Below are 27,842 nucleotides of genomic sequence, written 5' to 3'. Positions count from 1 at the left end.
TCTCTAGGGTTCCTTGGAGAAAGGGAAAGAGGAATACGTGACTTCATGTCTGCGTTGTTGATGTGCAGCACATTTATACTTTGGCAGCTTGATCTACTGATTTTGCCAACATATCTCAATACCTGTTGATTCTCAGATCAACTATCTTGGTTCGGAGAACAAATGTCGCTCATGGTCTTTGTAGATCCAAGTGGGCAGCCATGTTGGTCTGAAGCGGGACTGTGGAGAAACACCATTTTAGGCCTGTGCTTGTCTGGGAGTTGGCTAGAGGAGTCTATAAAACTCTAAGCAAGGCTTTGACGTAGTCTATTCCTCCTTCCCCCTCCCCTCTGGTCTGGAAGCAGCAATTCTGAGGAGGCCTCCTAGAGAGACAGGAAGTCTTTCAGGCTGGTCTCCCAGATGGCTACAGGAGGGAAAACCAGTTCCTGGGCAGGAACTGGGTTTATATTATAGATTTGGGGAGGGAAAAGCAGTTTGATTTGAGTCTTGGTGACTGGTGTGTGGGTTCTGGATGGTAGGGTCAGGGCCAGTTGTATAGTAGGGAAAGAAGGAGCATTTTTCCCTAGTTTGGTTTAGTTCTTCTGTTCACAATTTTATAATGCCTGTATATAGTTATACATTTTAAATAAATGTTTTGTCTGTTTAAAAAGGTAGTCCTTCTGTACCACCAAGGTTTCCCAACCGCCTTAGACCACACTACTGTTAGAGGGGAGTGCAGGGAAGGCATACGGCTGGCAAGGGTGCCAATCCTCCAGGGGTCTCCCAAAGAAGGGCTGTGGTCTCTGTGTTAACCAGGTGCTGGGTTGGCAGAGGACCTTGAGGCCACAGAACTGGCAGGAAGGGGGATTGGGAGTCCTGTTCCTCTCAGTCAGGAACCTCTAAATTGAGCAGGTGGCAGCGTGCCCTAGTGGCGGGAAGAAGATAAGCTCCCTTCAGGAATTGGCAACTCAAAAGGACCAGGTCTGAAGGCAGAATTGGGCCGGTTCCATCACAAGGACAACAAAGTAGAAGTCAAGTTGCACCTTGGTAATGGGAAGAGAGCTGTCAATCAGTGGTGTCTCTGTGAAGTCCAGCCCACAAAAAACACATACGAAGCTGTTCAGAGAAGCAAGACCAATGACCCATCTAATCTCATCACCATAAGGCCTCCCAGACACTCAGAGACAAGCTGTTCCCAGCACCTATAACCCAAGTTCTGCTAATAGGTAATGCCAAGGACTGGATGCTTCAGCATACAAAATATACACTCTACCATTGAGTTATGCTGTGTTTTCCCAAATCCTGGGGCGTAAAAGTTACCCAGAGTCAGGCAACATTAAGCCAGATGACTGAATCCACTGAAGCAACGGGAGACACCAATGTTCATAATATCTGAACAATTTATTTATAATTCAGTGTCAAAAAAAAGTTTACAAAAACAATATATCATTGCTTGTACCAAACAGCTGTAAAAGTTAAAGGGATGAACATGCAAGAAAAAGACTGTGCAAATTTTATATGGAAGGATTTTCAACCACACAATAAGGTCTCATTTTTTTTAAACCTCAGAATCATCATTAAGCTACATAATATTTTTTTTAAAAAAAATACAAACACTAGAATCTGTCAAACAAATAAGCATTCTCTTTATACAGATATAGGCAGGTATATATTAAGTACAGCTAATGAAGTTCTAAAAAGAAGTGTCTGTGACTTTATTTAAAAGAAACATTTCATTCTGGAGCTGACCTATTGGCATTATGTAACGCAAAATATGACAGGGACCCTTCTTTTCCCTGTCAGAGACTGCAATTTGAGTGGGGAAAAGGGCAGAACCAGCTCTAGGGCAAAACGGATGCCTCTCCCTTCCACTCTAGTTCCTGCCCAGCACACTCCTCACAATTTGAGCGGAATGATTCTTATTCTTGTGAGGCCATTCTTGGGAACTGGTATTCATCCATGAACACAAATGAAGATTAGACTCCCGGTTCATCAGGGTCAGTATTGTCTGCTCAGACCGGCAGTGGCTCTCCAGGGTCTCAGGCAGAAGTTTTTCACATCACCTTACTGCCTAATTCTTTTAACTGGAGGTGCTAAAGAATGAACCTTGGGACAGTCACCCAACTGTCATTTAAAGGAGCTCGCCACAGAACGACTGCCAATGCCCCTAAGTTCAGCTACTGAGAACAAGGGTGCTCTGGAGCAAAAAGACAGGTGAGATGTCTCAGTGCCACACATGGTAATGTCAGCAAAGGCACAAATCCCTAATCCTGATCGTCGACACCAACGACAATTTGAAAACAGGATGAGAATGCCTCAGTGGTTTGTCTGGGCTGCTACTGCTAGGAATTTAGGGATAGTGCCAATCAAAGAGTTGAGCAACAGTAAGTATGAATAGCAACAGAGAGGGCAGGAGTACCAGCAAAGCATTATGGGACACCTAGGTGAGAAATGGGAGCCAACAGTTATGACTGTTAGAAGACAGAATCCTCTTAGTGGCTCCCATTAAAGACCTTTGGGAAACAGTGACTAAGACAACATGGTGCCTGTGGGTACCATCATGGCACCTGGCATCCTTTCCTGGCATCCACCAAGAGTTTTTAGAAAGTTTGTGGGACCAGGCGGAGCTTTTGACTGGTGAGGCTTCTGACTGACTGATGGGGGTTTTATTGGCTTTGCAGATTTTTAAAAATGTTTGACAGCAGCTGTCACCACAGCACAAGAATCTTCACTATGTTGCTGAAGGGAAGCTGAGGCAGCCATTTTGTGGCAGGCTCTGCCTCTTTGGCAGCCATTTGTGGCTGCGTCAGAATCCCAAAGGTGCCCAGTAGGATCAAAAAGGTTGGGGACCCTTAGTCTGGGACAAACTGTTCTATTTGAACCTCCCAGGCAACAGAATTATTTGGATTAGTGCCCTCATCATGGAGAATAATTCCACTGTCTTCAGTAGCCTTTTTTTATTACAGTTATTTTGGTGATAAGCTCCCAGATCTGTGACATTACTAAATAGAAGTTGTGAAGGAGAAAACCCAACATTAACACATGTTCCTCTAAAGACATAGATGAAGTCCTAAACTCAGGTTGCCAACCTCCAGATGCCACCTGGAGATCTCCCACTATTACAATTGATCTCCAAAGGATTGAGATCAGTTCTCCTGGAGAAAATGGCTGCTTTGGAAGGTGGACTCCATAGCATAATAACCTAAAGTCCTTCCCTGTCTCAAACCCTGTCCTCCTCAACCTCCACCTCCCAAATCTCCAGGTCTTTTTCATTCCAGAGATGGCAACCCTATCCTAAACACAGTGCAACGGGCTCATTTTCCAGAGATTTCATCACTGGGTGGGGGGAGAGAATGGGTCTTTTAGAAAGAAGAGGGCTTTTGAACTGAATAAAAAGAAAGCGTCGAAGCCTCCTTTTCATTTGCATTGCATGGGTCACTGGCATATCTCCAGAATCTCATAAACAGCCCATCTCATCCACAAAAGGAACACGACCTAAAAGAGTCATAAAGGCATCACATTTACAGCAAGCCATTGTTTTTGCCAACAGGAAAGCTGGCAAACGGAAAAGATATAATCAAAGGCCCTCTCTCTTTTGGCAAGATCCCGGGCTTTGCAAACAAGCCATGAAACAGGTTGCTGAGAAGTCTCTCCCTTCACTGTCCTCTCGTGTAGTGAATGGAAGATTTCAAGCCTCAAGAACATTCTGTCAGATTTATTAAATACTTCACGGCGCATGGAATGTCCCTGGATTATTTCAAATCTGGACTGGTCTACGCAAGCATCGCTTCAGGTTGCCAGTGTGTGTGTGTGTGTGGGGGGGATTGTGATAAGCACTATTAGAAAAATAAAAACCACTCCACATAGAAATTTCCCCCCAATTTAAAAACTGAAAGGTTCCTGCTGAATCTCCCTATACTATAAGTTTCTTTCTTGCACAAAGCCTTTTTATGCAAGGGAGCATCCAAAAATGTGATTTCTCCCTCCTCCCCCCCCTCCCTAAACTTGCACCCATCTGAACTGGTGCAGCTCCCTCAACCACCTCAGAACTCTATCACCACACCACCTCAATGCAGAGTATGTGCTGACAAGGCCTGAAGCTCCCTTGCACCAGTACTTTTGGTAAACAGAAACTGACTATACTCTAAGAGTCCAATTGTGCAAGATTTGTTGCATTTATGCAGTAGCAACAACCTACAAATCACACTCCCCAGCACACTTATCAGCACCTGACCTTATTTCATGGAGATCCAAGAGCTTGCATGGACCCCCATCTGTTGAGATTTCTCTTGGACATCGATCTGATCTTTCCAAGATTTAACCACCCACCTGTTGTGGTCAAATGGGTGGCAAAAAGTCACCTCTGAATATATCAACTTGGGCTCCTTGTTCAAAGGCTGAAAAGCATTCAAAATCTTCCTATGTACATACAGCACAGACCTTTATTTATTTACTTTGCATAGGAATCATGTCTGTGGAATAATAAACATCTCACACATCTTATAAAATCAAAAACAATAGAAAGCCATAGTACAGACCAGCAATATTCACTAGCATTTTTGTTTGTCAAGGGCTGGTTTGTATGCAGGAAATGATTAATGGGGTCACACAAAGAACAAGATGTGTGATCACCGTTACAGATTAACTGCTTTTACACCCATTAGCGTAATACACTGAAAGAGATTTTTTAACATTTGTCTTTTCACAAAAATACATGTATACGGTTGCAAGGCCTTTCTCTCCCACACGCAAGTAACTTGCCTCATCATCACCAAAAGCCACCTTCCCCTACATCCATCCCCTTTGCCACCATTAAAAACAGCACAGGTTTCTCAGTACAGTCCCCAAAGTCTCCTATCTGCAGTTCAAACATACCCAATTCATACCACTTTTACTGTCTGTTCCATTCAAAGAATCCTAGCAGTTAGGTTGCCTGGAAAAATTCCCTGTTCCTTTAATAAAGGCATAATGCGGTGAGATATGCAATTGAAGTTTTTTATGGCACGTGAGTCAATCGCATCACATGGTAACTGGTAGTGGTGGTGGAAAGTATTGTCAAGTTACAGCCAAATTATAGCGATCCTGTAGGGTTGAACAGAGGTGGGTTTTGCCACTGCTTGCCTCTGGACTTCCTTGGTGATCTCCCATCCAAGTATTAACCAGGACCGCTGCTCATTGGTTTCCTGCATTGTGCAGGGGGTTGGACTAGATGACCCTGGAGGTCCCTTCCAACTCTATGATTCTATGATTAGCTTCTGAGACTGGGCTAGCTTGAGCCATCCAAGTCAAGTCCACCTGGTAAATTCCAGCCAATTCTGCCTCCTGTTATAGCAAAGGTGGCCAAATTGTGGCTCGAGAGCCATATGTGGCTCTTTCACACATATTGTGTGATTCTTGAAGCCCCCACTGCCCTGTCGGCCATCTTGGAGATGGCATTTGTCTCAGTTTAAATCACTTCTCCAAGCCAGCCAGTGACTTGAAGAATGCATTTAAAGTTGCTTTCTTTCCACCTCTCTCACCCTCCTCCCATCCATTTCCCTTCCTATCCTGTGGCTCTCAAACATCTGAGTATATTCTATGTGGCTCTTACATTAAGCAAGTTTGGCCACCCCTGTATTAAAGGAACAGGAGATTTTTCATCCAGTCATTGGCAACCCTACTGAGAACTCTCCATTAGAGGTCTCTGGCCATCTTCCCTTCCAGAACAGTTGCCAGGGTTCATTGGATTGAATCAAGTTTTAATCTGCTGTGTAGACATGTGTGGTGTCTAGGCGCAGTTGCCCTCTTCCCTTTCTCACCACCCACTTTTCAATTATTGATGCAGGGCGCTTTATAGAGGTGGAAAATAATTTTCACGGAATTCCCATCTGATAGAACCCAGGGCATCACTTGTCTTCCACAGCGCTGAAACCAATAATAATTCACGACAGACAACCTTCCATACACCCGCTATAATAAAAACATATGCCACTTGAAGTTTTCATATTGTATCGTGGGGGATTCTGAGTTTTCCACAAGAGCATATCCTCAAGTCAGTTCAAAATTCACAGTTAACAACTATAAATGTTTAAATAAGGACATCCCCCCCCTCCTTCAGCAAAAGCAGAGCTTCCTGCTGCTTGAACTTGACTCTAGTGCAACCATTTAAACCGCGCCGCTTACCCTCGCTGTATTATTTAACTGCGCAACTGAATAAAACTCCAGCATCGCAAGAAAGCGAATGTGTTTTGCCGTCCCACTGAATTGCAGCACAGTAAGACAATCTCTTTACGCTAGTAAACAAGCCCTTTTCTCTTGACATGATAAGTTTTTCACATGCGGGTGTTCTTTTTTTAGCCTGAGGGAGCAGACGAACATTTGATCCTTCTGCCTGCCCTTTGAAGTGGTTCAGTCTAGCAACAGATGCATCACATGAGGCCGCAGCTGATGTCTTTGGCTTCACTGGGTCTGACATAGCACAGCCCACAAAATACATTTCCTCTGGCCAGCCATCAGAACGAGCATGCTAAGACCCCCTTTAATAACATGCCTCTAGAAGCATAGTGTTTTCCACTTCCTGATGCTTTCTGACGGCAGATGGACTTGTGGACTTCACAAGGGGCTGGGAGACCCTTGCTTCCAACTGGACATATGGGAGAAGCTGCCCCCAAAGAGAAGGGAGCAAAAGTCTAACCTTTTTACTTGGGTCAGGAGGCCTTTGTTGTTCAGTCGCACAATCAAGTCCGACTCTTTGCGATCCCATGGACAAAGTCACTCTAGGCCGTCCTGTCTTCCACCATCCTCCAAAGTCTGCTCAAATTCGTGTTAGTTACATCAGTAACGCTGTCCAGCCATCTCATCTTTTGCTGTCCCCTTCTTCTTTTGCCTCCCGTCTTTCCCAGCATCAGGATCTTCTCCAGTGAGTGCTCCTTTCTCATTTGGTGGCCAAAGTATTTGGGCTTCAGCATCTGACATTCCAGGGAACAGTCAGGGTTGGTTTCCCTTAGGACTGACTGATTTTATCTTCTTGCAGTCCAAGGGACTCTCAAGATTCTTCTCCAGCACCACAGCTTGAAAGCATCTATTTTTCTGCGCTCAGCCTTCCTCATGGTCCAACTCTCACAGCCATACATTACTACTGGGAATACCATAGCTTTGACTATATGGACTTTTGTTGGCAGGGTGATGTCTCTACTTTTTATTATACTGCCTATTCTGGCCTTTTATTGAGCCCAGTGAGAGATGAAAGTCGAGCCTTGGGCAACGCTCAGGATGTGTGTGGCTTGTAAGGCATTCAGTATCCTCAAAAGTTGCTAGTTGCCAGGTGGAAACTGCCCATGATCTCACCAAAGGCAATAGCCAGTACCATCTGTTTATGACATTCAGCTCAGACTCAACTGCCAACGTTGAGCAGAATGGTGGAGACCAATCCCAGTGGCTTTGATGAGCTCACAGCCCAACTCCACTGCAATGTTTCAACTGGTTCTGCAGGAGATGTCCAGAATCGTGGATATGGCTTTGCTTTGGAATGCAGCAAGAGGGTGAAGGTTTTACTATCACATTCCTGTTCACGAGGAACAGCAACCACCTACTATCACTAACCTGTGCTTAACATGGGATGCCTGAACTAACAGATTTACATTGCATCACTGAGTGGTATCTTCGCTTGCAAAAAGAATAATCAAAAATAACAAAGGCGGCAAAAAGAATGTCTTGCAGAATATTTAACAATAATGAACTCAAATGTTCCTTCCTGATACCCTGAATTTCTTTCACTTCAAATACTAGCTTTTCCAGATTTGTCCTTTACAAGGAACCTGGACTTTACATACGTTCTTTTCGAACAATGAAAAAGAAAACAAATCTTTATGACTATGTTTCTTCTTCCCCGGTTTCCCCAAAATAAGGACCTCTTCATGGAGGACAATCAGATTCTGGAGTTAAAACCTGGTCCTGAGGATGTAAATACAGGGAACAGCACTTACACTGGAGTAATCGCGTGTAAATTCAGATTAATATAATAGAAACCCAAACCTTCTAAATTTATACTGGTGTGTCATCAAATTGTATTTCTTGCTCCAATTCTAGTTACATATATGTAAATATTTTCAGGGGCAAAAGTAAGTAAGGATGAGGATTTTGCCCTTTTCCTTTTGTAGCCTTTCATGTTGCCAAATGTTTCTGTGAGCGAATCATGATCACTGTTGCCAAATTCCTTGCAATGCCCAAAGCATGCCTTGATAATAACATAATAAGTTGTGGCAGGAGTGGGCTTCCTCATTCACTTCAGTGCACAGGAAGCTGTTCATTTCATTAAAGTGAATGAAGGGCTTGCCAGATTTCATGACTGGGTGGTCACCCCCTGCCTTCAAGTAACCTAGATTCAAAAGGCCTACATCGTTATTGACAAATGTAGGGTGAAGACCAACTTTCACCTCTCATGCCAACCTGGCCTTGCAGTTTGCACAACAGTTACATTTCTCAACAAACCGAATGCTGATTTGGTCAAGTCTGTCCCCTGTGCTTCGAATTGGCTGCTTGGAGACTGCATATATAACTCAGTCCCCTTTCTGGGAAAAATAATAATCAAAAACTGCTCTGGGGATGGCAAGGAGGAAGGAAAGGTGGGTTCATTATGCCAAAGGGCGCCAGCCAATAAGCAGTGCCTTTAGGTTAGTCATCCCAATTCAGTTTGGTGTAGTGGTCAAGTGCGTGGACTCTTATCTGGGAGAACCCACTCCACCACTTGCATAGCTCTCGCAGAGCTGCCCTTTAAAGGGCAGCTTCTGGGAGAGTTCTCTCAGCCCCACCTACCTCACCAGGTGTCTGTTGTGGGGGAGGAAGGTAAAGGAGATTGTAAGCTGCTCTGAGATTCAGAGTCAAGGGCAGGAGATAAATCCAATATCTTCTTCTTCAAACCCCACTGCACTGAAAACCTGCACAGCCATAAAGAGAGCTTCAGGAGAGCAGCCCCACTGGTCTGCGGTAGAAGAGCTAGATTTGAGCAGTAGCAACTTTACAGGCCAACAAAATTTCTAAGGTATGAACTCTCAAGAGTCAGAGCTAGGAACACCTGCTGAATGGAGCTTTGACTCTAAAGCTTACACTCCCCAAATCTTGCTGGTGTCTATTGTACTACTGGATTCGAATCTAGCTCTGTAGAAAAAGATAACCTGCTGAAAAAAATGAAACCAAATTGCCTCTGCCGCTCTCAGTGCGCTATGTTTGAATGCACCCCCAAACGTCCCACTACTTGACCTGAGAAAGTCTGGGAGAACAGTGCCAGCAAATAGGCATGAAGGGCCACACTGCTGCTACAGAGCACAGAGGACTGATGGGGCATAACCACCAAAGTCTCCAAACTGCCCTTTTCATTTGACCTTTTTACCAACCCATCAAAGGAAGGAGCTAGCAAAAACCCAACAGCTTTTCTAGCTTCCCTAGAACTTGACTATTCAAATACAGCCCAAAAGCAAGCAGACTAAATTGGAAATCAAACGTTAACCCAAAGAAATCTGGGTTACTGTCACCAAGAACATTTTCATAACTTTAAATCTCTGCATAAAATACAAGCACTTTACATTGCATATCAGGTCGGAAAGCTTTTCAGAGGTAGAAAATGGCGTGGTGTGTACATTTTGTGTTGATTCTTTAAAAAAACGAAAAGGATAAAGGGATGCATCCTTCCCATCATATATGTCATTCTAAAAAATATTTTTGGTATAAATAGCTATAGTAAACAAAACCCAGCTCTGGGAGTAGTTCAATAGTTTTAGCCCAACCACAGTGTTTTCCTTTTCCAAGCTCTAAAACCAAAGAAACATTTCAAATGGATAGACAGCACATTCCATCCGAATCCCTTAAGCAGAACTCAAGTCTCTCCCCTGTACCTTCCACTCTAGATTCTTACAAAGTGACGTATTTACAGAGCAATGTCTTTCCGTGCATCAGTTCGATTAGTAGAAGGCCATATTCTTGATGAGTTCGGTGCCACCTGAATGACAACTCCCTTTGCCTCCTAAAAATCTCATCACGTTGGAGTCCCAAACTGCGATATTTACACAATATATACAGGCCGAGCAAGTCTTCTCAGCAATATGAAGCGTCCCTTCAAGATATCGAGAGATGCAATGAAATTCCTGGGGAGTTCAAAATCTGAACAAGTTGATGAAGTCCTGGGGTGAAAGAGAAACGGAGCAACTCTCTGGATTGTTAGCTGTACATGGATGATCAGTGCCCTAGAAAGGAGAAACAATTTACAAATAGTTACTTGATGAGTGGCATTTCTTTAAATAGTTTATAGTGCGATCCCAAACAACATCGCACTCTTCTGAATCCACTGAAGTTAACGGGCTAAGAACGACATTGTCCTGCCTGAGATGAATGCAGTCAACAACTTTTTAAAGTGGATCATGTCACAAGTAATGCTGCAGTGAAAGGTGGACGAGGGAAGGCAGTATGATGTAGCCCAATCCCATCAGATCTTGGAAGCTAAGCAGGGTGGGTTGGCCCTGGTTAGTAGCTGAAAAGGAGACCAGCAAGGAAAGCTCTCCAGAAGGCAATGGCAAACCCCCCCTCTGCTTCTCACCTGCCTTGAAAGCCCCTTGCTGGGGATGCCATAAGTCAGCTGTGACTTGACAGCATCTTTCGTGCACACAGTGATTGGTGGGCAAATCAAATTGAAAGTCTGTGGCCTAGTTCTACACTCAAGTCACATATCTACTGTGTGTGTGCAAACTGCTGTCAAGTTGTAGTCAACTTCTGGTGATGCCATAGCGTTCTAAGGGTAAGAGATGAACAGAGGCGGTTTGTCATTGCCTGCCTCTGCATAGCAAACCTGGATTTCCTCCATGGTCTCCCATGCAAGTGGCAACCAGGGCTAATGCAACCTGGTTAGCTTCCGTGATCTGGCAAGATTTGATAGCCTGGGCTATTCAAGTCAGGACACACACATTCTCTAAAGGTAAAGGTAGTCCCCTGTGCAAGAAGAAGAAGAATTGCAGATTTACACCCCACCCTTCTCTCTAAGTCAGACTCAGAGTCAGACTCAATCTCCTTAATCTTCTCCCTCCACAACAGAAACCCTGTGAGGTGGGTGGGGCTGAGAGAGCTTTCACCACAGCTGCCCTTTCAAGGACAACTCCTACGAGAGCTATGGCTAACCCAAGGCCATTCCAGCAGCTGCAAGTGGAGGAGTGGGGAATCAAACCTGGTTCTCCCAGATAAGAGTCCATGCACTTAACCACTACCAAACTGGCACCAGTTGTTTCCGTCTCTGGGATGACGTCGCATCACACCATTTTCACGGCAGACTTTTTACGGGGTGGTTTGCCATTGCCTTTCCCAGTCATCTACACTTTCCCTCAGCAAGCTGGGTACTCAGTTTACAAACCATGGAAGGCTGTTAACCTTGAGCCAGCTACCTAAACTCAGCTTCCACTGGGATCGAACTCAGGTCGTGAGCAGAGCTTAGGACTGCAGTACTGCAGCTTTACCACTCTGTGCCATGGGGCTGCTTAAACATCCTCTGCCCCAAGCTAAAAATTTTAACAGCTATCAGGTATGCCTTTCATTCAGTTTGGGGGCTGATCACCTACCTTCCAGGAGAGGATATGGCAGTGTTTGCAGAGCTGCAGAGTATCTCCATATTGCTCCTTCCGTGGGTAGCATCTCACAAGCTTGAAGTACATCCTCTTCCAATCCAAATGCCCTTTGTCTGACAAGATTAACCGCTTGCGAATCTGAAATGTAAAATAAATAAAGAAATTGTAGAACTCTAGGCCTGGGTTCAAAGGTTGTTTATAGTACAATCCATAATACACTGAAACAGGATCCACCAAATCCAGGCTAGCGGAGTGTTATGTATGTGAAGGCATGCCTGGACATGTTGAGTGTTGTGTCCTGAGCTTGAGGTGCAACGCAATAGACTGTGAGGATCCAAACATCTGCATCCCGATTGGCTGCTTAATTCAAACTGGCCAATCACGAGGCAGTATCAGAGGATTCTAGGATCTGCCAATGAGGATGCATATTCTAATGAAGGATCCAAAAAGGGCACAATCACAGGTTTCCCCTGTCCCAACTGTGAATATTGCTGCATAGCAGTAGTTTTTAAGTCACTTAGTAGGCATGCTGAATCACTAATAAAGAGCTTTAATCACCACGCAAGAGCCTCCTCGTGCATCAAACTCAGTATTTAACACAAAGAGACAAATATATGCCAAATCAATTTTAAAAAACATACAGGCGTACGTGTTTTAACTGTTTTTTTTTACTATGTATTACAAAAATCTGATTTGATATTTTTGACTGGGTGGAAAGTTGGGACGGAAAAGTGGCACAGAAAGAAACAGAAAACGGGAGTACCAACAATAAGCTGCTACAAATATTCAATTTAGGGTGATTCCATAGCATTTTAAGGGCTTAAGAGATGAATAGAGTAAGCTGCTACTAATATTCCAGCGGGATAGATGAATTTATTCTGTCACTGAACAAACAAACAGAAATTGTGTAGCACCTTAAATGTTAACATTTTTAAAAAAAATTCTAGCATCAACTTGCACGGACTGGTGCCTAAAACAAAGATGTGTCAGGCTTCCAGGTGCCACAAGATACCTGTTGTACGTTAATAACAAAGACTGGCAGAGCGCTGGTGTAAATGTAAAACAGCTTAAATTGTACAGAGCAACTAAGTCACCTTAGTGACTGGTGGGCAAGAGCTGTCATCTTTGGTATCCAAAGAAAGGGACATATACAAAGGAAAACAACACAGCAAGCTGGAACTATACACTGAGGGGTGTGTACATTTTTTATTAATAATCTTTCACAGAATGCTGTCCAAGTTCCTCCCCCTCCTCCATTTTATCATCACAACAACCCTGTAAGACTGGCTGAGGCTGAAAGAGAATGCAGCTTGAGAGGTCACCCAGTGAATTTCATGGCTAGACTGGGATTCAATCCCAGGTCTTTCCCAGTCCTAGCATGACACTCTAACCATTATACCATGATGACTCTCTGTACACCCCACCCCCAAGTCAGGAGTTTTCCAAAACTGCATTCCTGCTGGCTCTTACCTGTCTGTCCGTGAAGTGGTAGTGGCAAAGCTTCTTCCAGAGCAGCCGGTCCTCACTGAGCACCTGAAGACTTGGCGCCACTTGCCCGAGGCTCACAATGTCTCTCCCGTCTGTTAGCCGCTGCATGATGTTCAGTTGTAAACATAAGGGCAAGTCGGTGAAAGTCAGACCTTTACAGGGAGGCTGGGAAAAGACAAACAGAGAGCAAAAAAGTGAGATGTGACAACTATGGAAAATGCAACCGGTTGTCAAACATTAACAAACATACGCACTTGACAAGATACTTCTGTTTGCAAGTTTCAGTGGAATATTCTACAGCAGGGGTGGTCGAACTTGCTTAATGTAAGAGCCACATAGAATAAATCACAGATGTTTGAGAGCCACAAGACATGAACATGAGGGGGAGAAAACGACGGAGAAAAGAGAAGGAAAGAAGGGTGGAAAGAAAGAAAGCAAATTGATGGAGGAGGAAGGGAGAGGTGGAAAGAAAGAAACTTTAACTTTAAATGTGTTCTGCAAGCTCCCCACGTTGGCTGGCTTGGCTTTGAGAAGTTACGGTATTTAAAGAGAGAAATGCCTTCTCCAAGCTGGCCAGTGGGCGGTGGGGGCTTCAAGAGTCACACCATATATGTGAAAGAGCCATATGCAGCTCCCGAGCTGCAGTTTGGCCACCCCTGTTCTAAGGTGTTATGAATGGTGACAACTTTGCAGGTGATGTTAATCTACAGCTGGGAGGAATCCTATCAGAGTATCAATTAATTGGCACCTCCTACCTTAGGGAACACATTGACCTGAATAGCCCAAAACAGCAAGGAGTTACTTTGTAAGTAGGTCTTGAGTATGAGAGCATTTTGAGAAGAAGGTCTGAGAAGGCACAGCTTGTTTAGAAGAAGTCCTAACTTCAAAAAGTCTGGGGGCCACCAGGTATAATTGTGTGCTGTTTTCAACTCCCAAAGGATTCTGGGTATTTTGGTTTGATAAAGATGCCAGGAATTCTGTCAGACATCCCTATTCCCTTCCCCACAGAACTACAGTTCCCAGATTTCCTTGGTTGTAGGGAATAAGTATTCAAGCAGCACACTGTAGTCAGGGTGGGGTGAGGGGTTCGAGTGTTGGGCTCAGACCTGGAAGATGCGGGATCAAGTCCCTATTGTGCCAGGGCAGCCTAGCTGGTGACCTTGGGCTAGTCACACAGTCTATCTTCCCTCTCACGGTGGTGAATGGAGAATTCTGTAAATCACTATGGGTCCACGTGGGGGAGAAGAATGAAGTATAAATGAAGTAAGTAAACCAGGCCAGTCTGAGGTATGGATATGTGCCTGAAAGAAGCTATTTTCATTCAATAAAGAATTTAGCCCACAGCTGAAAACATGACCAGCTTTTGTCTGACTTATAACTGCCCTTCAGTTCTAGTCTCTCTCAGCCAATTGTGAGGTAATCCTTGGCAGTTTCATCATCCCTGTCAGGCATGTTAAAATGAACAGGGTGGAATTGGCACTGCTGTTTTCATATAAGCACAAACGTTATTTGTTAGCGCTTCTGTTCATATGACTGCACCAATTCCTTCCCTTATTGTTTCCTCCTGAGACCATTATCAACCATGGAAAATGCAAGTAGTTGTCAAACATTATCAAACACATGCACTTGACAAGATACATACAGGCCTAGGCCTCACTCAAGTCAGAAATCCTGACTCAGAAACCTGTGCCCAAGTTAGATTTGTATTAAAAAAAATTCCCTCTGAACAGAAAACTAGCATGTTAAGAAGAACAGTTCTACTTTAGCCTTCTCCTCAACACTGATTTGCTGGTTTCTACAGGAGGGCCTTTTGATCATGAGAACTTTCCAGTGAAGTCCAGAAAGGTACTACCAAGACACAGCTTTACCATCTAAGTAAGAACTAGATGACTGTAAATTTTTCTTGGACAATATGACCACCTAGAGACACTCCAATGATGTACTTGCCATGGGGCGTATCTGTATATGTTACTAAGGGGGGAGGAGGACATTTTTCACTCGCCAGAAAAAGGGGTGTGAAAGGGCCCATCCTCTAACTTTCAAGTTGGGCAGAAATTTTTAATTTATATGAATTAAACTCAGTGCTGGTTTGTCCTGAGCAGAAGCCACCAAGACAGCCAAATCCTTAATCACAAGCTTAAGTCAGTAAGATTTAAATGTGATGATCCAGAGGGTTCCTCTCAGGAATGCGATTTTTTTCTTCTTTTTCCTAATTTTTTTTTCAAATACTGAAAACAAACAAATTTGGAATGGACTGGAGGAGCAACTTAGTTTTAATTTCCTTGACAGGGTTTTACATGAGTCACTGAAATGCCTCACTTGGTTAATATCTCCCCTCACCCCAAAAAAACCCCTTGTCCTTTCAAACTGATTTCTTGGCTGCTCCAAAAACACTCTTTGCCAACTCAGATACGGCAGAAACATTTGGTCCGTTTACTGTAAATGGCCAAATGCCATTAGTACAGTTAGTACATCTATCCCTCCCTTTCCCTTTTTCTGTTAAGTGTTTTAGCTGAAGTCTGGCAAGGCCCCTCCGTGAGAGCACGGGCTGAAGAGATTACTGGAGATCTACAGATTCAAGATGTGTAAACTGCCCCCTAACAAGCAGGGAAGCTCAACCTGGTTTGGGGTCACCGTGCTCACCTCAAGTAATGAATTCATGAGGGAGCACAAGACAAACTGCTGGAATGAACCAACAGTAAGTCTCTGCTAATGGAAGAGGGGTGGTCACCAAGTTCTCCCTCCTGATGCAGGTGCTAATTTGCCTCTCATAACGCTCCAAAGAAGCCCAGTTTCCACACAGTGAGTGCAGATAAGATGTGTCCAGTGCACCCTTGATTCTTCTTTATGCATGAGTTGAGTTTATGTTAGTCAACGCCAGGGCTTTTTTTGTAGCAGGAACTCCTTTTCATATTAGGCCATACACCCCTGATGTAGTCAATCCTTCAAGAGCTTACAGGGCTCTTAGTACAGGGCCTAGTGTAAGCTCCAGGAGGACTGGCTACATCAGGGGTGTGTGGCCTAATATGCAAAAGAGTTCCTGTAACCAAAAAAGCCATGGTCAACACATGTGTTATGTATTTGCTGGGTTATGATTGCCTGAGATTGAGATAGGCACTCCTTGCAAACCAGGATCCCGGAAATATATATTTTACATGGCTAGAACATGGAGGAACATGCAAATTCAATGTGCATGCCCATTGGAAGAAATGCAGTGCTGAAAGACTGCATCTGATGCACATTACATGAGTTTTTTGAACTGCACCAATCTTCCCTGCTCAATATGCATGAAGAGACCTGCCTCTATGCGTAGATCACCTTAGCTCAGTCCAGTCACAAGAATCCAAACAGCCCAAATTCTTTCTTTCAGTCTGGAAAGGCTCACAACTGCCACAGCCACACAAATGGAAGAGAATCCACAAACCAAACGGAAAAAAACACAACTAAACAAGTATCATTTGGGGGCTGCAAAAATGAAAGGTGGGATCCTCCACTTACCCTGGTGATTTGGATGTTGTTCAGCTGCTGCTGCCAGTGAAGAATAGTCTCCATTCGGTGCACCCACATATTTATGTTTCCGACCAGAACAGACTTGCCAACGCTTTGGACCAGGGTACAAAGCGAAGTATAAAGAGTCTGCAGAAGTTCCCTTATTAATCTGATGTTCTGCTGGTCTTCCAGGACTTTTTATAGTGGAAAAAAATTTAAAAAACAAGGTTAAGCAAAAAACAAACAAACCCCTAAACAAATCTAAACTCTGCCCAAGTGGTCTTCATTGGTGTCAGAAACTGAATCCTTCCTTAAAATGTTCGCAATAAAAGACTGGATACATCCCACCCACCCCCTAACCCTCAGTCAGAGAAGATTTAGGTACAGATCTAGAGAAAGTGGGTGGTGGAAAGTATTATCAATTGCAGTGGTCTTACAACAACCCTATAGGGCAGGGCTGTCAAAACTCCTGGCCCATGGGCCACATCCAGAACTTTGATCAGGCCCCAAACAATTTTATCCCCCCTCCTCCCCTCACCCTTCAAAGCTCCCAGGCTGCCTACAAGGTTCCCAGCCTCCTTCTACCTTGTTTTTGCTGGCTTCATCTGGAAGCTCTTCTGGGCTTACAAAGATGACAAGAAAATGAGGAATGGATTTTCCATTAAGGTCTGTGCACTCAGATATCTGGTCTATCTGGGCCCAGAGACCTTAATGGAAAATCCATTCTGCATTTTCCATGCAACTTTGCCTGTGCTGCAATGCATTTAAATGGAGTGGAGCTAAAGCAGTTTCATTTTTGCAGCGTTTATGGCCAGTTGAAACTCGTGGCAAATAAAGGATCGATGCTTTGAGCCAGCTTGTCTCTGCTGAATGGACCTGAGTGCCTAGTGAGTACTCTAACCGGGGAACCCACAGCCAACAATGGATATTACACTGGAGAGCCATTGTCAATTTGAGTTAAGGATGCCAGCCTCCAAGTGGGGCCTAGGAATTCCCTAGAATTACAGCTGATCTCCAGACATAAGACCACAGAGATCAGTTCCCCTGGAGAAAATGGATGCTTTGGAGGGTGGACTCTGTGGTATTGTACCCTGCTGAGGTCACTGTTCTTCCCAGGTTCCATCCCCAAATCTCCAGGAATCTCCCATCCTGGATCTGGCAACCATAAGAGTAGACCGGGGGGTAGTAGCTTACAATGCCCAGCCATTTCATGTTTTCCTAAGCTCAGAGCATTTTATATTTTTAGTTTCTGCTGTGATCCTTGTGATTTTTCTTGATGTTTTATTTTAAAAAATTGCATTGCCAAATCCCACTATCCCTCACCTTTCCATTTTAAACTAAATATCACAAGAGTTTTAAGTATGCTTGTATTTTAAGTTAAAAAATAATATCTTTAATAGTATTTATCTGTATCCTTTATATATCTCCACTACCTGGCATTACATTTTATGACATGCATGGCTTGGCCACACAAAGTCCCATTTCTGTCAAATTTGGCCCTCCTAAAAAATGAGTTTGACACCCCTGCTATAGGGTGTTCAAAGCAAGAGATTCAGAAGTGGCCTGCCATTGCCTGCCTCTGTGTAATAACTGTGGACTTCCTTGGTGGTCTCCCATTCAAGTAGTACCAGAGCCAACCCTGCTTAGCTTCTAAGACCCGTCAAGATGGAGCCATCCAGGTCAGGGCAGAAAGTCTGGGGCTCTTAAATTCCATTGAAATAAATGAAACAGAAGTTACACATCACTGACTTGTTAATGGGACATAAAAACAATTAGCTCTTTAGTTTGGGTCATTCTAACCCAGGGATGGTGTGCCAAGTCTGAAACTTCAGATCTACTTTCCTCAGAAGTAATAAACCTGCATCTGGAGTGCACCACTTTGGACTACTGGTAGGCAGGGGTGGAATTCTAAGGAGCTCCTGCTAGAATTCCATCCCTGCCGGTAGGAGCTCCTTGAGTGTTATGGAACAGAAATAATATATCAGCTGGGCCATGGATGAGTGACAGAGCATCTGCTTTGCATGCAGAAGGTCCCGGGTTCAATCGCTGGCAGCTCCAGTTAAAAGGAGTCCCTGGGGAGCCGCTGCCTGCCTGAGTAGACAATACTGACCCTCATGGACCAAGAGTTTTACTCAGTTAAGACAACTTCATGTAAATGCTTTAAATAAATGTAAAAATGCTATTCCACACACAAAAGCCAGACACAGAGAGAAGGGCTCTATAGCTTAGCCTTCTACCTAGCATGCTGTTTTGTTTTGTTTTGTTTTTTAAAAAGATATAGGGGTTATGTTCTATGGATGACCGACCATTTGTTCACATGAACAGCCTGATCTTTTTTGCGTGTTACTTCAGTTGCATTTTTGTTTTGTGGTTGCTTGTTTAACCCTGTCCTTCCCCCAAAGGAACTCCATAGTGTTTATATTTTATTTATTTAATTAATTAGATTCTTCCCCCAGCCTGTTATCTACAATGATCCCTGTGAAGTAGGTTAGGTTGAATGACTGGTTCAAGATAAGGTAGATGGCCAAGGAGAAATTTAAAACTGGATTTCCCTAGTCTCAACCCTAACCCAGAGAGCCCTACTGGAGTGAATTACATTGGACTTCAAAACAGGAAATGGAATCCCAAGCTTACTTCTGTGGTATATTTATTGTCTATATTGACATAGGTAATGGAACAGTCTGCTCCCCCCCTAATATTTGTGTGACTTAGTTTGGTCCTATTGGGTGGAGCTCTTGGTTCAGTTTCCAGTTTTGTATGCTAGCTGTAGTTGTTGGTCGTGGGAGTTGCCCCCTTCAAATAAATGGCTGTTTTGAAACAGCTTGTCTCTGCTGAATGGATCTGAGGATGGGTGCCCAAGTATCCTACCCTGGGAACCTACAGACATTACAACTTTAAATAAATAGGCTTCAAATTGGGCTGCTCCCTGTGGAGTACTAACCCTAAATTTACAGTGGTTTTGTTTTTACCTTTCTGAACTACTTTTTCCAAGATGTTCATGTAGTTTTTCTGGGCGATTCCACTCAGTGACGTTAGCTGAGACTTTGCTATCAGTTCCAACAGCTGTGGATAAAAATAAAGACATTCGGCTTTAGAGGACAAAAATACTTTTCTAATCTCAGCTTTCTAGTCATATGACATGCAGTAAAACGGTTTGGACATTTGTTTGTTAAAGGACTATTAAAAAAAAAAACAACTACCACCAGGCAGAAGAGCCAGAAAAGAAAGATAGTTTCAGGAGCTCAAGCAATAGTGATCTATCTGCCTCTTCTCATAGGTTTAATTGCTAAGCTGAGCCATTAAAAGTGACGGTGGAGAAAACCAGACTGGAGCCATCTAATCTTTGCTAGGAGTGAAAGTGTCACAAATAAGAGCCTAAGGGGAGCCACTAGCTCCCAACCCTTATGAGACCATCACCAAAAATTGCTGTTCTCTACCATGATGTGCACGTACTAACTAGAGTTTTCATTAGTGCCTAGAAAATGGCTTCACTCACATCACACCCTAGTTCAGAATCTATGGCTTGCAAACTATGGTCTGAACTTCCAAACATACACATAAACGATGTTTTAGAACTGCCCATCTGGTTTTGTTTCAGTTGTAGTTGTTCAGGCTGGTGATGCCAACATGTATTTAATGCAAGCGTCCCCACACGGTGCCTCCCATTACTTTTCCTGGCACCCACCAAGTGTTCTTATAAAGCGGGTGGGACTGTGCTCTTGCCCCTCAGGGCTTTCGACCGGCCACTGAAGATCTGATTAAAACGTTGTTTCAGCAGCTGGTGCCAGCACAGAGTTAGTTTTATTCTCTCACTTCTCATCGCCAGTATATTTTTTAAATGACCGGTCTTCTCCACTGAACTTGGGCTTCCTCTGCGCATGTGGTTTTGCCTCCCACGGCAGCCGTTTTGTGGTTCTGCTCACCACCCTGTATCACAATTCCAGGGGTGCCCACAGGATCAATAAAATAAGAATATTGAGGACCTTTAATCTAATACATGCTGTTCCCATAACTTGTTGTTGTTCAGTCGCACAGTTGAGTCTGACTCTGCAACCCCATGCATAAAGTCATGTAAGGCCCTCCTGTCTTCCACCATCCTCCGAAGTCTGCTCAAATCTGTGTTAGTTACATCAGTAACGCTGTCCAGCCATCTCATCTTTTGCCGTCCTCTTCTTCTTTTGCCTTCTGTCTTTCCCAGCATCAGGGTCTTCTCCAGTGCGTGCTCCCTTCTCATTAGGTAGCCAAAGTATTTGAGCTTCAGCTTCAGCATCTGACCTTCCAGGGAACAGTCTGGGTTGATTTCCCTTAGGACTGACTGATTTGATTTTCTTGCAGTCCAAGGGACTCTCAAGAGTCTTCTCCAGCACCACAGCTCAAAAGCATCGATTCTTCTGTGCTTGGCCTTTCTTATGGTCCAACTCTCACAGCCATACATTACTACTGGGAATACCATCGCTTTGACTATACGGACTTTTATTGGCAGGGTGATGTCTCTACTTTTTATTATACAGCCTAGGTTCGCCATAGCTGTCCTCCCAAGGAGCAAACATCTTTTAATTACCATAACTACTGCTCAGCAAAGATGGCAATGTATCTGTGCACCCACCTTGTGATGACCACATTTATATGGGGACACTGAGCACTATGTACGATTACTCCTTTGCCGTATCTCATGCTAGGCAAGGAACTCTGCCCATCGCTTACTGATTCTGCAGTTCTTCATGGAGATGGGCCAGCATATCATTATACATAATTACTGTTTATTTAAATTACATACTGGCAAAACAATGCTGTGTCTGCTTCGGAAACAACATAGAAAGCACTCATGTTTTAGTAACTTGTATTTTTAAAAAACCTTAAGCATCAGATAGAACATTTGCAAATAGGATATGGGTAGATCTAAATGCAGCACCAGAACTACAATCAAGAAGAAAATATATGGGGTTTGGAATATATACTTGACACGTTTTGTGATGCTTGCAAACTTTGGATCTTCATCTTGCGAAAAAAAGATGCATTCCAATTTATACATTATCGACCATGGTATAGAAGAGATCGTAACACACTAAACAGGTTCCTCAACATGGCTGCAATGGATGCCATGGCGCCCAATAACATCTTTTCTGGTACTCATAAAGTATTTTTCAGGAAGTGGGTGGGGCTAGTTCTGCTTTTGCACTGCAAGGCTTCTGATTGGCCATAGATCTGATTGGCTGTGCAGGTTTTTTTTTTTTTCAAATGAACTGGTTTGGTGGCAGCTGCTGCCTCTGCACAGGGATCTTCACTTTCTGACTAAAGGTAAGCTGCTGCAGCCATTTTGTGACTGGTCTGGCGTGGCTTCCTGTAGCAGACATTTTGCAGCAGCTATTTTGTGGTTGTGCATACCCTGCTGTGTCAGAATCCTGCAGGCTTTAAAAAGTTGGGCTCCCTACGCTAAGGGATATGAAGGGGTTAAGGACACAGCCTTGTGAAAGGCTGATCTGTACTGAATTTTAAATACATTTAATCTTCATCATCATGTTATATACAATCCACTTTGCTCAGACGTGCATAAGAATTCATTTACTCCGGCAGCATGCAATCTGATGACCAATATAATAATTGTAGAAGTGAGGGAAAAAAATAACGAAAGTTGTGGCAGGGTATGAGCTTATGTGACTCACTGCTCACTTCTTCAGATATAGCTAGAATGTAAGTCCATCTGTTTTATATCTTGGAGAGCAGAGTGGTTTCAGATGCTGAATGACAATAGCATGAAAATGACAAGAGCTAAATCACAACAGAAGGCATGACTGGACTAGGCATGATATGCGGAGAGGTAGTAGGCATGGAGAAATCAGCATTGGTAATAAGAAAGGAAACCTAGGTCTCTATTCATTCCAGGAGGATGTCTCGAGCTTTATTATCACCTGAAGTTCAGCAATTACCAGTGCTAATTTCTCCATGCTTATTACCCCTCTGTATCACACCTAACTCAATCACGCCTGCTATTGTCATTCGTCTGCTGTTGTCATCTGGCATCTTTAATCACTCCAAGATATAAGGGCAGATAGACTCACATTCTAGCTGTATCTGAAAAAGTGAACACTGACTCACAAAGGCTCATACCGTGAAGTGTTCCCTCTAAGGTGAGCTAGCTCACAGTTTTTTTAACATCCAGCTCACACATTTTTGTCTTAGCTCAGGAAAAATAGCCCCAGAGCAAACTAATTTATGCAGTAGCTCACAACTTTAATGCCAGTGGCTCACAAAGTAGAATTTTTGCTCACAAGATTCCACAGCTTAGAAGGAGCATTGCCTGCCACAAATTTTTGTTAGTGTTTAAGGTGCTACTGGACTTTTGTTCTTTTCTGCTGCTACAGACAGACAAACACAGCTACCTATCTTAATATCCCTGCTGACAGGCTGACATTGTTATTACTATGTTACAAATGGCAAGATCTTGGCTATGACGGCTAATGGAACCTCCATGCACAGAAGCAGTATGCCTTTTAAGTAGCAGAATTTGGGAACAAACCACATGACTAGGCCAAGACAATTCACATCCATCTGAGCTCCCATAAGCATCTGGTTGTCTACTGTCAGGAAGGGAACAATGGACTTGGTCTGATTGAGAAAACACCAGTTCTTACACTGATTACATGGCAAAAAATATTCATCCCGGGCTGTGCTGTTTTGTCCTTTCAAAATAAATGCCTATCGTCAGGGCTTTTTTTGTAGCAGGAACTCCTTTGCATATTAGGGCACACACCCCTGAGGTAGCCAATCCTCCAAGAGCTTACAGGGCTCTTCTTCCAGGGCCTACTGTAAGTTCTTAGAGGATTGGCTACCTCAGGGGGTGTGGCCTAATATGCAAAGGAGTTCCTGTGACAAAAAAAGCCCTGATAGGCATTTATTTTGTGCTGACCATCATTAGCGCAGATCACATGGGAAGAGGAGGAAAGGAGGAAGCAAGGGAGTGAGGGAGACTTTTTCAACCACTTGCTCAATTTACTCAGCAACGTCACCACCGTGTGACTGTCAGTTCAAGGCAGCAAACTGACTGAGGGCAACTGGTCCACTCTTCTGTTTATCTTCCCAGCTAACTTGAGATGTCAACAGTTGGCTCTACTACAGTGGGCATTCTATTAATACCTCACACACCACATGACTGGCATCAACTAAGGGTGACGGGGTTAGAAAAAAAGAGTCCACGCTAATTTGCCAAGCTGCCTAACACCAGCTAATCTGGTTTATGAGTCACCATTTCAGGGGAATTTAAAAACCAACTAACATGCAGAGACACAGAGAAAGATTTTTTTTTTCCAAATAGCCTTGGTTTCCAGCCTAACCAATTTTCTTGGTGCACTAGTCAAAGGAGCTTATATGCAGGAAAGTTTTTAACAGGGCACACAGGGGCATAGCTGAAATAGCATAGTCACATGATGACTGTACCATATACCCCACTCAACACTGGAATCAGTCCTAAGTATTTTTTTTAACTGAAGGTTGGAAACAGAAATAATATTTTATTTATTACCTTTATTTCAAAGGCCACAAGCTCCCATTATACACAACCTTCACAATTTATTTTCTTTATCAGGTATGTTTTTCCTTCCTCCAAGGTACCCATGGCAGAATTCGTCATTCTCCCCTTCCTCCATTTTATTCTCATAGCCACCACCTTGCAAGGTAGATCAAATGGAAAGAACTCACCTAAAGTCACCCAGAAAGCTTCTATGACTGTGTGGGGATCCAAAACTCCAGAACCTAGATTAACACCTTACAGACCACACCATTTTACAAAATCCACCAAAAACACAGCACTGGCAAGGTACCCTCCATGTGAACACCTGGTAAGCAGATGTTTCCATGTTCTTAAGGGCTCTCTTCGTCTTCTGCTCTGGTTGTTTTTCGTCCTTTCGGCCAAGGGGGTAAAATTCCACCTCCACCCTCCTGAACAAGTAATTTAGATCCTGCGAGAAGTATGACTGCAAGACCATGGTGCAAGAAGTATTGGCTCAACAAGCTCCATTGCCTGTGCAAAGGTGGAATACTCTTGCTAGTGGAGGGAGGCAAGTTAGTTTTTAACATGGTTTTGATGTATTTTATGCCCACTTTTATCCCTTGGTTATTTGAACTTGGGTCCTGAAATGCTCAGGAAAAAGACAGGTATAAAAATATTTTAAAATAAATACCAGTTTGCTTGCACTAAACCATTCATCATTTGGCTTGGACAGAAGCTTGCCCCATTGAATTGGTCATATGCACCATAATGCAATTCCCCTGGAACAGTGTTCTTTGGACTTCCTCACATCCTAAACCAGATCTGCCTGCCGTATTAGCAGGGAGAGCGAATCACTCTTGCAAAACATTGCTCAAGAGTGTATCACACGGCACATTCTTGTGGAGCGAGGAATGCGTCGCTGTCATCTGCCTAAGCCAGGACACCTCAGAAGGCGAGTGATGCTGTTGGAAATGTGGACAACTGGGGTGGGGGCTGATGGGAAGGCTTGCAAACATTCAAGCAGCGGCCGCCCACCCCCGGTTGCCTCGCTGGTAGCTCTCCTCTCACCTGTCATGGGCAGACAGGATACAGCGGCTGCCTGTCCTCTCTCACATAGCAGCAGAAGAGGCAGAGAGCAGCTACCTTACCATTTTTTCCTTTGCCCTCCCAACTCACCACTTTATGGGTTTACTAATTTCACTCTGCTGCTGCTTACATGTTGCTCTCTGCAATGCTTTCATTGTTGTAATCTTGAGAGCTGCTTTGAGACGACTGATTGATAAAGCTAGATAGACAGGTTTTTAAATAAACTGGTTTGCCGTGTAATAACAAGGCTGTCTGGGTTCTGGGCATATTACCCAGTGCCAGAGTTCAATTTAGTGATTCTAGACCCAGAGAGAGGAAACAAAAATGGGATCACAGTATTCTATCTGGGGGGGAAGGGGTGTAAAGAAACAAGCCTTTCCACGGTTTTCTATCTAGTGAGGGAAATTACAGCTATGTCTGTCTAGGCTGGCCTTTTGCATGCTGGCAGCAAGCAATTCCCTAGCCCCACCCTCAAGAATATGAGGAGCAAGGGAAAAATGGGGGGATGGAGTTGATGGTGACATTCTAGGAGCAAGAAAAAAAGGGGAGGGGAATGGGGTTTATGATGACACTCTAGGAATTTCCCCTAGTCTTTAAAGTCTTTACCATAGAGATTGGGGGAAATTCCTAGAGCACCATCCAGAAGTCACATCACTTCCTCCTGAAACTTTGCCCCCCAGGCACCACTTCCAAAATCTCCCAGGATTTGTCATGACAGGAGGGCTGAGATCTGTAGCTATGACGGGCATGTATGCGTCATCTCTTGCTAACAAGCTTTGCCATACGCAGACTAAGGACCTAATGCACACTTTCTCTGGGTCTGCATGAGTCATGTGCTCTTGCAAGTTCCCCACTACGAATTCAATACCCAAGTGTGTGAGGGTGTTGATCTGGATTAGGTTGGGCAAGAAGGCTTCAGCATCCCCCCATGCCATCTTCCCAACCTGAAATGGCCTGGAGGGTGCTCCATATATTGTTGTGAGCTCCATGTGTACTGATGGGGTACACAAAGGTTTCTGCAAAGCAGTAAACGACACCACGGGGAGGGCAACAATAGGGGAGCAAGACTGAACACCTTCTCCTTGCATGCTACAGTCCCAACCTGAATCAGATGTCACATGCCTGAGAATGGAGTCCCCTGAGGGGAAACTTGCAAGTGCACATCTGATGGGACAGTTGTCATGCTGGATGCAATCCAATGACCGTGTGCCATGTAGTTAAGCCCTAACACTCTCTAGACTGGGGGACTTGAGGTAATCTTTCCTCATATCACCTGTACTGGGACTATGCTCCAGCCACATCCCCTCTTAACTTGCTTGGTTCTGGGCAAAGGTACATATAAATGACCAGTTTCTAGCGTCCCACTTCCATGTAAGTGTGCTCAAATCATCAAAAAAAACTGGCCCAAAGCCTCTAGGATAAACGAGCTCAAGGGCTTTCAGGGTCTTTCTTCCTTCTCCCCAAGAGGAGAGCTAGAAACTTATTTTGACAAACATGAAAGGCTAACAGAATTCTGCCTGAGTTATGGAACAATATGGCAGCCGCCATACTCAACGCCATAACTGACTTCCTGATAACACTCTCTTTAGCCTAGCCTTCCCCCACCTTATGCCAAAAGTATAAGGTGCCAGGACTTTGTTATTCCAGCTCTTACGTAACTGAGGAAGACACTAACATTGTGCTAAGGCTATGGCACAAGCTAAGATGCGCATTTGGCAATCGACAATTTTTCTCTCAGGCTCTTAAAAAGAGAATTCCTTCTTGGACAGCTGAAGTCTTCCAGGACCTATCCCTGTTGTGGATGTGGTATTTTACAAAGAGAGCTACTATTCACCAGAGACTTGGCTGATAGGATCAATTTATTTAAAACATCAGGTTCTTATTTGAGTTATAGCGGTTAGATGGAAGACTTTCTTCCTTTTTTGCCAAGCCACCAGCTCGTTTGAATTAGAGAGTTCTGAATTTATAATCAGCGCTCCAATTCAGAGGCTCCAGGAAATAAGGGAACTGCCTGAAGAAAAACACAGTTATTAGTTCTTAAATGCTGTAACTCGTGCATGCCAGCAAAGAAACTGTTTGGAAATGGCCTAAATTTAGAACCAGTCCACACGCTACAGAGAATGAAGCAGCTGAATTTTGGATTGTACCATTTTCAGATTGGCATGGAGGTTTTTAAAATAACAGTTCCTCTCTTAAGTGAAATAAGCTAGGAATCTGGCCTCCTGTGCTTTCAGGTAAAAGGTTTTTAAGAAACATTCAAGAATTTGTCTCCTCGTTCTTCATAATGCTTAGATTAGTAAGAAAAGTAAAAATAAAAAGTGAGCCAACATCGTCAAGCCTGGAGCAGAGCTCTGCCTATTCAGTGCTTTCCCCAAAATTACAACAATGCTTAATGAATGCCCCAATTTGCATATATTAGCATAAATCAGAATATCTACTAGTCATGGGGAAAGGCAAAAGGCACTAACACCCTCGCACACACACACACCCTTCTCAGAAATCCCATACAATTTATTAGAGCCACAAATCACAGTCAATTCCTCAAGGTTTATTAAATCCTTATGTGAATTCACTGCAGTTACCAAAGCAGTCCTTTTAAGCAGTTTTTCAAATATGTCATCTATGGTGGCTTTTTAACGCCACGAGGGAGACCTCTCTGGTGTAGAATTTTTTTTTCATTTGGAGGTGCTGCTCTTTTAACAGTGAGCCGTTCTCGGTTACCATCATGATTT

The 27,842-nt window shown here is 43.7% G+C and overlaps 1 protein-coding gene across 1 annotated transcript in view; it reads right to left on the bottom strand.

Moving 5' to 3' along the window:
• Nucleotides 1-9,472: 9,472 nt before the first annotated feature.
• Nucleotides 9,473-27,842, bottom strand: part of FBXO32 (F-box protein 32) — a 40,308-nt gene continuing 21,938 nt past the window's right edge. The window contains exons 5-9 of the mRNA XM_060243248.1: nt 19,508-19,601; nt 16,548-16,732; nt 13,032-13,214; nt 11,556-11,699; nt 9,473-10,196 (exon numbers count right to left, since the gene is read on the bottom strand). Coding sequence (XP_060099231.1) covers nt 10,107-10,196; nt 11,556-11,699; nt 13,032-13,214; nt 16,548-16,732; nt 19,508-19,601 — 696 coding nt within the window. The 3' untranslated portion in view covers nt 9,473-10,106. The remainder of the gene's footprint in view (nt 10,197-11,555; nt 11,700-13,031; nt 13,215-16,547; nt 16,733-19,507; nt 19,602-27,842) is intronic.

This window comes from Heteronotia binoei, chromosome 7, assembly GCF_032191835.1.
Source record: "Heteronotia binoei isolate CCM8104 ecotype False Entrance Well chromosome 7, APGP_CSIRO_Hbin_v1, whole genome shotgun sequence".
In the NCBI taxonomy this organism is placed as follows: domain Eukaryota; kingdom Metazoa; phylum Chordata; class Lepidosauria; order Squamata; family Gekkonidae; genus Heteronotia; species Heteronotia binoei.
The sequence above is the reverse complement of the archived record's forward strand: the minus strand, read 5'-3'. Positions and strand labels throughout refer to the sequence as shown.